This window comes from Miniopterus schreibersii, assembly GCF_964146895.1.
Source record: "Miniopterus schreibersii genome assembly, chromosome: 2".
Lineage (NCBI taxonomy): Eukaryota > Metazoa > Chordata > Mammalia > Chiroptera > Miniopteridae > Miniopterus > Miniopterus schreibersii.
Window position 1 is genome coordinate 153,382,717 of NC_138102.1, and position 12,143 is coordinate 153,394,859.

Below are 12,143 nucleotides of genomic sequence, written 5' to 3' on the forward strand. Positions count from 1 at the left end.
TTGAAGGAATGCACTTTACTCAAAAGCATGAGGTGTAAATGCTGACACATGGAGTTGAAAGTTAAGGCCAACGTTTCTAGTACAGGGACAGGAGCACATAGGAGAGAATTGTCATGATCCAGTCAGTCTGTCCGGCCTTTAGCTGTTGCCAGGTATTAAGTGTGTGTTCCTGGCTCTGTCTGAAGCTAATGGAACTCGTCCTTGTAGATAAAATGATTAATAACTTTATACAAATCCTGAGTGGTATTCCAAGAAGTAATACGTTTCGGGAGCAAATTAAGTCCTTAATTGGCAGTTTCCACGTGTGATTCTCTTAAACTTGCTCAGAGATCTGAATGTTACATTATTTAAATTCTACCCAATTCACTGATGTTTTTCCACTGTTTGAATATTTAAAGGATACAGGTCTCAGGTTGTAACTACCCATTTGGAGATGGAAACCTGCAACGTGCAGCAGAAATACATGCTGCCCATCTGCTTGTATTTTTGAGCGAGTCTTTCTGTACTTCCCGGTACCCTACAGTTCAGCTGACATTGTCACAGAATCAAGCCCAAGGGGCTTCAATTTAACATTCTGTCTTTGCTGCCGTCGCCCACTCCTGCCTCCTGTTCATTTACTCCATGCTCTCATTCCTTTATGCCTTCTCTCCCAGAAACCTGCCTCCCCTCCCTGGCCCAGGATTCACATTCCCCTATCCTGAGCTTCCTGAAGTCTTCCTTGCCTGTCCCTTATTTTAGTGTAGAAGGCCAGCCTTTCCAGGAAGACTTCCCAGATCCTACAGTCAGAATTAATCTCTTCAGTCTTCCCATGGCAATGATTTCTCCTCTTTATGAGACATGCAGTTTTCCTCTATCATATTAATACACTCTTTTGACTCCTTACCAGATGTTAAACTCCTTGAGGCAGGTTATGTCCCTCCAGCTGACATAATACCTGGCATATAGAAGGCACTTGGAAACTGTTTGTTGACTGGAATAAAACATGCAGTAACTGAACATGACGCTATTGACTAATTGAATCACAGTGAACTGCTGGTCTAATACTTGCTGACAAGCACCCTGTTTTTAGACATTTAACCCCCTTGCCCCAGAGACCCTAACTCAACACGAATACAGAATATAGGTGTTCAATGAATGCTTGGTGGTTTGAAATTGGCAACAGAGTCTATCCGTGTTAACACTAACATTTTAACACTCAACGCTGACCTCTGCTCCAAGGGGCACTGCTTTCTTTATATCTGGGCACGTCCAGCTGGCATATTCTGCTGCTGCTGCAGCACTAACTGGCTGCAATTCGAGAAGCAGGGCTTCAGGCTCCTTTAGTGCATTAGTTATGCTTGCCTAGCTTATTATTGCCTCATTCCAGCTTGCTACACTCACTATCAGCTTGCAAGTCTTGCTGTTGTCCAAGTTGGCCACATCAGTTGTGCTATGATGGGCGTCCCTCTGGGCCCAGATGCCTGGCCTTATCCCAGGACTTTGTTGCTGGCGAGCTTGGCTGTCTGTTTAACCCTCAGGAGGGAGGCCTTATAGTTGATGCTGAGCTCAGTGGTCAGAGGCAGTGGTGTGCACTGAGCAGATTTGGGCTTCACAGGTGGACCATATGCAATTAATTGTTGCTTTGCAGATGGTGAGTGTGAGCTGAGCCCTGACACTGAGGTGACACCACATTGTCACTGCCCACCTCCCTTGGGTCATGCAGTCTTAATGATTTGGAACTCAGGTTCTTCATAGATTAACGAATCAATGAACAAGAGTGTGTGTGGTCTAAGCAGCCACCTTAGGTAATAGCTTTCAACTCTGCACTGCCAATGATATTTGACCATGTCTAGTTTCTCTTGGTAAATTGAACTAGAATTTTCCTCAATATATGACTTGCTATCAATCTATATGCAGGCATATAATTGAATTATTCTTATTTATATTTTAACTAAATAGATATAATAGATTATCCAATAAAGCTAAATTAATATATCATAGATGCAATCCTTAAAGTAAAAAGATGATTTCCATAAGCCACTCAAAACATCCTGTCTCAGTGCTGAGTTTGACTCCCTTTCTCTGCAGGGAACAGGAAGAAAGAAGGGCGCCAGTGTCGAGCGTGCACTTGATCTATATCATCTCATTAATTACAATAGTAACATGAGGTGGGGCTGTTGTACTCATTTTAAAGATAAGAAAACCGAATCTCAGAAATTAAAGATAACAGCCCCGCCGGGTGTGGCTCAGCGGTTGAGTATCAACCTAGGATCCAGGATATCGCAGTTCGATTCCCGGTCAGGGCATGTGCCCAGGTTGTGGGCTTGATCTCCGGTCAGGGGCGTGCAGGAGGCAGCCGACCAGTGACGACTCTCTCATCATTGATGTTTCTGTCTCTCTCCCTTCCTCTCTCTGAAACCAATAAAGATATATTTAAAAAGAAAAAAACGAAATTAAAGATAACAAAATTGACTCTCATTTAGGTGGCAAAGGAGTCTTTGTTCAAGTCTGGGATGGTCTAGCTCCCTGCCTGTGTCATGGCCTCTCTTTTATGACTGCAAAGTGTGCTCATTTAATGAGGGTATTTTTAGGCATATTTCCCAGAAAGCTATTTTCTGCTGTTAATTATTGATTGAGTCCCTAACACACTGTGGACTTCAGGTCCTATGTGATTTGGGCGATGCTATTTTCTGTGCCTGAAATGTTAGCCCAGTACCCTTCCCTTGTGAACGCCTCCTCATTTTTGAGATCCAGCTCATACGTGACCTTCTCTTTGAAGCTGTCTTTGAACCATACCCCATTTTTTCCTTTACAGTTTTCTTTCTTGGATTTAAAAAAATTAAGAGAAATTAACACACATTTTAAGTAGTGCAATAATAGAGATTTATAAATAGTACTCTATCTCCTACCTCTATTCCATTTCTGCCCCTTTCTGAATAACACATTAAAAACATAATATCAAACTTAAAAAAATGTAATGACCATATACTCTTTGTCCAGATTCACCAATTTTTCAAATGTTGCCACATTTATTTTATCACATTTATTTCTTCCTCTCTTTCTCCCTCACTATATAATAGTTTTCTGGAGGGTTTGAAAGCAGGTAGCATACTTCACACCCCTTTATACATTAATAATTTAGTTGTATATTCTAAAACTAAGGCCATCCATCATCGCTTCTCTTTAGTCTCCTTAAATTTGGCATAGCTACTAGTTGTCATATCATTCTGTAATATAATATATAGCTTTAAATATAATTTAAACTTTGTGTTAGAATGTGTATAACAAAATGTTAAGATATTTATTATAACTTTGAAATCCATAATGTCATATAATATATGCTGTATACACAATTGAAATATAAATATATAAGACATACTACATATTATGTAATTTATAATATTTAATTTAAATGTATAATATATAAAATTTATAATATATAAATAATATATATTTTATGTAAATACATAATATAGAAATATGTAAAAATAAAACATGAATATAAAACAAAAATAAAGATATATAACATATGCATATATAATTTATTATTTAGGTACAACTATACCTGTAATATATAATAATATATTTATGCAATATTATTTTATCATATATTAGGTTATGTGAGTTGTAATGTAATTAGTAAATCAAGATATAATATCAATTAGAAGATATTAAGATATGATAATATTTAATGTTATAAAATGATAATATAGAATTACTATGTTTTATCTTTTATTAATAGAAATATATATTAACTTGTGTGTTTTAATAGAATGTTCTTATTCTGGGTTTGTCCTGTGATTTCTCATGATTATATCCAGGTTATGCATTCCTGGCTGGCATACTACACAAGTGATGTGTCCTTTAGGGTAACACTTGCAGAGGCATGCCATATCCACTTGCCCTTTATTTTATTTTATTTTGTTTTATTATTATTTTTTAATATATTTTTATTGATTTCAGAGAGAGGATGGGAGATGGAGAGAGAGAGAGAAACATCAGTGATGAAAGAGTCATTGATTGGCTGCCTCCTGCGTGTACCCTACTGACTGGGGATCAAGCCCTCAACCTGGGCATGTGCCCTGACCAGGAATTGAACCGCGATCTCCTGGATCCTAGGTCGATGCTCAACCGCTGAGCCACGCTGGCTGGGCCCACTTGCCCTTTATTGATGAGGTTGAGTTTTATTCCCCAGTCAAGGCATAATACAATGTAATGCATTTTCTCCATAGTATAGTTATTCTTTTTATTTTTCCAGCTAATAAGTAATCGGTGAGGAGATGGTTTGAAGCCCTGCAACTATTTTGTGCCTCATTAAACTTTCATACCTTAGATTTAGCCTGCCTTGATACTTTGTGATGTTTCTTGACTGCTCCAATCTTTACTCATATGGAGAAGCAAAGTGGCTATTTTCTAACTGCACTTCTCCCTCTATATTCATTAACTGGATTTTTAATGTAAGGAAGAACTCTCCATTCTTTTCCACTCACTTGCTTACAGTGTGTATGTAGGTACTATATGTGCGTTCATCCCTCCATCCATCTATCCATCCATATATTTATTATCAGTATTATCAGACACTCATGAATGTCTTTTCAATGGTTTATAATTTTTAATGTCCTAATTTATTTTAATGTTCAGATTGTCTCATATTTGGTCAGTGGCTTGTCACTGGCTTCTGCGTCCTTTTGACATACATGTGCCTTTCTCACATGAGAAGGTGATCCAAGCTTCTCTCGTGTTTCCCCAGCCTCAGCCCTGCGGTCCGTGCTCTCTTTAGTGGAGGAATGGCTTGCAGTTAGTGCCAGGATGGCCCTTTGCCACTGGGGTATTTGCTTTTAGGCCCTTTCAGTGACAGAGCTAAGAAGCACACACATGTGCACACACTCACATAGAGCAATGATGAGTTCATATTTATTCCCATTCTTGTCAGAATTACCGATTCCTCAATGTACTTTTCATAGTGCTGTATAAATACCTCTGCTCCGTCAGCACCCAGGGCCCAAACACTAGCATGCAGTCTGGCACTCAGTCACTGCTTAAAAAATATTTCTGAATAAACCAATACATGAATAAACTTTGATGCTGTGGATTAACCTTCTATGGAAGGAAGGCTAAAGATGAAGTGAAGCATTAAAATCTTGCTTCTACCTTCCTCTTTTTCTCTTTCTATATACATATTGTTAAATATATGTGATCACCGGAGGTGGTTAGTCATATATCAGAATTTGAAGAACTGTGTGTTTTCTTTGTTATTATACTTTACATTCATCAAAAAACAAATACATTTCTGTAATGGTCTTCTGAAAGTAATTTTCTGAAGGTTTCATTTTTAATTTTTTTCAAACATCCTAGGTGGCTGGAATTGTTGGCAGAGCCGATGTGTTAGCATGCCTGCTGTTTCTGTTGGCCTTTCTCTCCTACACTAGGTATGTAGAGCTAAGAATGTCCTTCTCTGTGATTACAGTCATGCTGTTCCTTGGGAATTTCTGCTGCGTGGGGGGGACTCGGAGCATCTGCCTGAGAAAGGAGGGAGGCTTCTTGGCAGTGAAATGCTCAGAGAGCTTCCCAAGGACCTGGCCTAGGGGATCCTCTCCTCACCAAGTGCTGGGGTGTTCTCTCTTCCAGCCACATGCTGAACCTTGTCACAGCCTTTTGTAGGAACTGCCCTCCCAGTACCAGGACAAGCTCTTGTTCTTGATTCCCAGTACTTGCAGTTTCTTACTGAGAATGGAATTTGGAATCTTAGCTCTGAGCCAAAGTATATTGGGTGTAGTCCTCTCTCTTGTTTTCTTTCCTCTTATCCTCATTAAAGTAGCTCAGAGCTTGAAACAAAGCTGAATTGAAAGTAGTGTTTCTCAACTGTGGTTTTCCAATTTATATATTCTTTCATCAATATACAGAAGCTCCTTGCTTTGGGATATTGAAAAGCAGTGAAACAACTTTCCATTATATTGCCTCTTTCCCCCCAGTGTGAGGTTTTCACCGGAGTTGTGACACATCCCCATAGGAAAAGGGTCAGGTTGAAGAGAAAATGGAAAGGGGGTAGAGGGCTCAGAGCATGGCCCAGAAAAAGGCCCAGTGAACCGGGTTGCCCTCCTTTGTGGAGGACAGCCTGGCTAAGGATTTGTGAACCTTTCTTTGGATCAGTTCACCTATCTGTACTATTACAAAGCCCAGGGGCTGTAAGAAACAGTGTTCCAAACCAGTGGGCATCAATATGCGGCAAATTTGCCCCTACTTCCCCCAGGGGACATTTGATAATATCTGGAGGCATTTTTGCTTGTCACAACTTGATAGACCAAGGATCCTACAATGTACAAGGCAGCCCTTACAGTAAAGAATCATCTTCCCCAGAACACCAATAGTGCTGGAATTGAGAAACCCTGTTGTAAATCGATTTAGATTTTGGATCGAGAATGGAATGAATTAAGTCTTAGGAAGTTTTAGTAAAGAGCAGAGCCTTTAGGATGGCACCAACCTTCTAGTCCTGGCTTTGTGACTTCCCACTGCATTGCTAGCCATGCATAAGGGTGTTGTGAAAATCTTAAAAGTATAAATCCAAATTCAACAGTTGTTTCCTGTTTACTTTGGTGTTAGAACAAGATTAATAATGGCTTTTAGTTTAAACTTGTTCTTCCCAGCTTTCTCTGTGTGGTTGATCTATTTGGGAACATGATTAGGCCTGCGGTGTTTCCATATCTATGGTAATGAGCTATACTAGTACAGGTTTCTACTGTGTGTGCCATTCTCACTTTTAGCAATTTAAGCTGTAGACCAGCATTGAAGGAGAATGCATATCTACTGAAAATCTGGCATATAGTTTTATGCAGTTGCTTCGAGACATAAGAGTAAGGGTAAGACATCACAAAGACAGAAATATTGGCCTTTACTTCAAAGGAGTAGGAGCCAGTGGGCATGGCACCTGCCGCAGGAACAGTGATGTTTCTTCCTGTGGGGCTGATTCCATTCTGTAAGATGAAAAAAACTTTACAGTTCTGGAAGGCTCTTGAAAATCCCTACTGGAAATTATACTGAGAAAAAAACTTTATCTCATATGTCCTCATGAGAAATAGATTTTAAAATACAGATTAGGCAGAAGAAAAGAAAAAAACTAAAACATCTGTGTTTTCATCACAGAGAAAAATGATGGTTATATTTTAGTGTGGGTGTATAGATCTCCACTGATTTCTTTGTTTTGTGTACAGAATCATATCAAACACCTTCACTAAGATAATAATGATGATAAACACTTAACATGTAATTAGTCACTTATTGAATTCTCCCTCTAACACTGTGGTCCCATTTCACAGGTAAGGGAACTGAGGCAGACAGGCAAAGTAACCTGCCCCTTAACTGCAGAGCTATGATTTGAACGCAGGAGACCTGGCTCCAGAGTTCATGCATATGGCTTAGTAGCCTGTGCTACTCACTTAAAATATAGTCACTTAACATCTTTCCATGTCACTAAATATATCTCGATGGTAGCATTTTAAATGGCTTTTTAGTGTTCATTTATTATATGCCAGGTTTTATCATAATTTTATATACCTTAATTTAAGTATCAAAATCAGTATTAGGCATTTACTTCTTTCCATCTTTGCAATTTTAAATAATTCTACTCTTGAAGACATCTTTGCTCACCTACCTATTAAGAATACAATGAAACTGATGTTAGATCTTATCGTTGAAAGGTGGCGTTTCTTAGCAATCTGCATTTCTCCTTAGATTAGAAGAATCTTGACCTTGTTTTTCAGGAGTGTGGGCCAGTGCGGTGTTGGGGAGTGCTTCCCTTCCACGGCCTCTCCCTTCTTCTTGCTGCTCGGTTTGTTTCTGGGGACCTGCGCAATGCTGGTGAAAGAGACGGGCATCACGGTGTTCGGAGTGTGCTTGGTTTATGATCTCTTTTCCCTCTCCCACAAGCAAGAGAAATCGTAAGTCATTTCAGTGTTTTGATATCAAGCAGTGCATGTGTAGAGAAGAAGCACTTAAATCAATAATTTTCAAACTTTATTTTAAAAAGTATAACATTTTTGTTAAATGTAAGATAAATCTATTATATGTTCAAACTCTTCACATTTTTATAAAAATCATGGGGATTATAAAACTTAGGAACTGAAAAGTATCTATGCTACTTGCAAATTTATATTAATGATCTTTTCTGGTAGTAAGCCACTGAGAAATCCTGATCCATACAGAGCAGCAATTGCGAGTGGGAACGTTTGTTAAGATCTTGCCTTGAATCTGCTTTCACATGCGTGTTATCCATCAAAGGGCGCTGCCGAGTTGGAGTCTGCTCTAGAGTTGATGTTGTTACCTAAGAGTTTTGAGAGTATGGTTTTGGAGCTTCACAACGGGCCAGTCTAAACCATACAGGAATACATACTCACACATCGTATGCAAATCAAAGAACAAATTTATTTAGTAGCCTGTTTTTATTTTAAAAATTTAAGGCACATTCATTTTATCCTGTGGACTGCAGCTGATAAGAATGACTAAGGCATATTAAAAGTTCAGACACATCCTATAATTTTCTTCCTCTATTAAATACATAATTACTAACAATTTGACATGGAGACCCCATTTTTCAGTAATTATAAGGTTTTTACTTTTGAACTTTTAAAAATGGGGTTCACTTATTTTCCTGCCATGTCCAAAGAAGAATTTTATCTTTTGAAGAACGCTGCCTTTTTCTTCTACTCCCTGCCTCTTTATACTTCTTGACATGAAGATAAGAGCAGGGTTATCGAGCGGCAACAAGCTGAGACGAATCATTAAATTCTGACCACCTTCCGGCCTAGGTGTACTTGGACATCATTTAAGTAGAGTTTAGTGCTCTGTCGACTCCCTGGAAATCTCAGAGGCGTAAAAGGAAGGAACCCAGTTATCATTTTGACTCAAGCTCATGCCAGGAAAGCTGTGAGCCAGAGGACCTCCCCTTGGCTTACGTGAGAATATCTTTCCTCTGTATCCTTGCAGCTGATGGAAGTCATTGCACCCTCCCCCCCCTTTTTGGGAGAACAACCTGTCAGACTGTTGCTCCCCACTTTCTTTACTTCCTCCCCACACACTTCCTGCCTCTGCCTCCTAGCGTCTTTCTGCTTCGCCTCACTGACGGCGGGCAGGGCGGGGTAACTGACTGCACCCCCCCCCCCCCCGAGTCCTGTCCAGAGCCACTTAGCCTCATCATCGACGTCACGTCTCCTCTGGTCTTGGGACTGCCAGCCCAGTGTTGCCTGTACTCCTTCATTCTTCGTCTGGTTTCTGTTGAGCCGGGCTTTTTCCAAGAGGGATAATTATTTCTTTTATTCCTTTAATAACCTCTCTTGGCCTCCGTCATGAGCTGCTAGAAGGTCTGTGGAAGGAATGGTATGCCAGTATGTCGCTTAGAAGTTGCACAGCTCACAATCTGTGATTTTTTATTTTTTTTTTAAGTAACTTGCAGCTCTCAAAACCCGCAGCTCTGCATAAGCGGAGACGTTCATTTTTTCCTGCATCCTTCTGTCCAACTCATTATGTACCTGGCCAAGAATAAAAGATAAGATTCCTTCCCTCAAAGAGCATATACAGTACTGGGGGAGACATTACATAAGTAATTACATGAGTAACTGATTACAGCTCTGAACGTGTTGAGAAGGAACCCAGGGCGTGTGACAGGGAGACCTGGGCCACGATGGCCCAGGTCTGGCCATGTACCAGGCATTGCGTGTGCCAGGCCATTTACAGGCATGAAGTCACACAACGCTCACAACCATTGCCCTCATCTTGCAGAGGAGAGGATAGAGGCACAGAAAATAACCTCTGCAGTCACCCAATCCTGAGTGGAGCCAGGATGAGGACCCCTGTCTTTGTGACTCCAGTCACAGGTTTACCTCTGAGCCATCCCCGCTTCCCTGGGAGGAACAGAAAACAAGGACCTGGAGACCTCCCAGGGCATCCGCTGCTCAGGAATTGAGCTCACATTTGTATCATGAAACCAGCCCTGATGTTTTGAATGTATTTATTGGGGGTTATGACCCTTTGAGAATCTCACAAAATTGTATCCCCATTTCCCAGAATAGTATACACACAGTTTTCACAAACTCTTAGGGATCTACACCCCACTTTATTTGCTAACTTAGAATAAATATTTTGGCACTAGGTGGTTCTCAAGGTCTGTTCTTGTATGATTCAGGCAGCAGGAAGGAAACAGTAACAGAAACAAATGTTGGAAGCGCTTTCCTGCATGAAGAGCAGTTTACTCCTAAATTTTAAGGGGACCACACAGATGGAGTGGGGTTTCTTTTATTTCACATCACCTTCAGGAAGAAATGTTTTTAGTGAAAGATGAGCTCCTGAAAGTTAAGTTTATTTATTTTTTAAAAATTAGGATATAATTTCCGACATGCAGAGAATAACATTCCCTGACCCCAGTCCCTAACCACTCTCTCTGAAAGTAACCACAACCCTGCATCTGACGCTTTTCATTTCTATGATTATTTTTATGCCATTACTTCGTATGTATATACCAGTGAATACCAAAGAGTATTATTTAACATATTTTCAAACTTTATATAAATGGTATCACTGGCTTTTCTTTTCATCTAACATTAGGCTTTAAGATACATCATTGTTGATACAAGTAGCTATAGTTCCCTTCGTTTTAACTGTTGTATGGTACTTACTTATCCCAATTTATTTACCCAGTTTTCTGGTTTGGGAATTTAGATTATTTTCACAATTTTTGCTATTGTAAACTATGCTGCAGTGGATTTTCATGTGCAAATACACATGGGCTCCTCTGGGGCTGACCATAGGAGTGGCGTTGCTGGGACCACAGATCGGTGCATGGTCACTGTGTCACGTGTTGAGACAAGCTCTTGAAGTGATCGTGGCACTGTCTCAGGATCCCTTAGCTCCACATTCTCCTCATCACTTGGTAGGATCAGACTTTCCCAGTTTTTGCCCATCCAGTCCTTATAAATTGTATCTCAGAAGATTCATGAAAGAAACGTGTACTCACAGTACTTTGGATGGATCAGCCGTGAACAGTGTTTTACAAGATCATAATTATGCAAACCCCGAATACCACACCCATCAAATATTACAAGAGGAATTTATATGGAGGATGAGGGGTGAAGAAGTGTGTGCGTGTGTGTGCGCGTGTGCTGGTGACTATATAGGAGGGACTGAGTCTTAGTTTTCTGTATTAGGAAATCAATATAATAATATGTCCTACAATTTTAAAAAAGAGAGAGAAAATAATACAGTTATGCTATTTTTAAAATACTGTGGTCCATACCAGAAACAAAAGAGCTAAAACCCTTGAGAATAGTTGCTTCCAGGAGCAGGACTTTGGAGTGGGACAGAGGACTGCTCTTCCTTGTTGCAAGCCTTGTCATTCTGTTTGACTTCATTTAGGAGCAACGGGGCCATCCATCAGCGCAGCGCCCAGCAGCCTGGGAGCCCCCAGCCCTCCTCTGTGCCAGCGCCCCCCCTCCGGCGGAATGGCAAGCAGCAGCGGTTCCCTCACAAAGCCGCTTGGAGTGGCTGCCACTCCCCACTGCCAGCAGAACCCAAGAGCGGCGGGTTCCCGGTGTCTCCTCGAGCTGTGTGGTCCATGATGAGGTACTGGGCTGGGCTCCTTAACTGTGTGTTTTCACCGTCCAGCATCACCTTTGTGGGCCGATAGGAGAACTGAGGCCCTGAGTGGATTTTTGTTACCCCCCCCCCCTCATTTCTCTGCCTCCCATTTTCCTTCCCTGTATTAGATCAGATAAGAAAGGAGTAGCTAGAAAAAGCCCTGCTATCTGCTGTTGTTTAGACGCAGGGGGTGAGGTGTGGTCCTGCGAAGACTCAAGAGCAAACGTTTTGATTTTCTGGTGGAAGAACCTTGCATGGAGATCCCTGCCCTTGTTTTCTCGGGGAGGAGAGCACTCTACCTTCCACCTGCAGTCTCTCCTTGCTCTTTGTGTGTGATAGGAATTTATTACGGCACAGGTATGGGAGAAAGCCCAGGGGACTCTGCCTCTCAGAAATGTTTTTGAGGATGCAGGAAAATCTTTAAAGTATGGGATTTTCCTTCTTTTTAAAAATATTCTGAACCTAGCCATGAAAATTAACATCAATTTATCACAACAAGGGCTCACTAAATTAGGTTGACTCTAAAATAGCTCAAGCCATGG

At 40.7% G+C, this 12,143-nt stretch overlaps 1 protein-coding gene across 3 annotated transcripts in view; it reads left to right on the top strand.

Annotated features, from left to right (window-relative positions):
- Window positions 1-12,143, top strand: part of TMTC1 (transmembrane O-mannosyltransferase targeting cadherins 1) — a 237,115-nt gene that overhangs the window by 24,499 nt on the left and 200,473 nt on the right. For all 3 annotated transcript variants that reach the window (XM_081129443.1, XM_081129441.1, XM_081129442.1), the window contains exons 3-5: window positions 5,335-5,408; window positions 7,737-7,913; window positions 11,380-11,586. In XM_081129443.1, coding sequence (XP_080985569.1) covers window positions 5,335-5,408; window positions 7,737-7,913; window positions 11,380-11,586 — 458 coding nt within the window. The remainder of the gene's footprint in view (window positions 1-5,334; window positions 5,409-7,736; window positions 7,914-11,379; window positions 11,587-12,143) is intronic.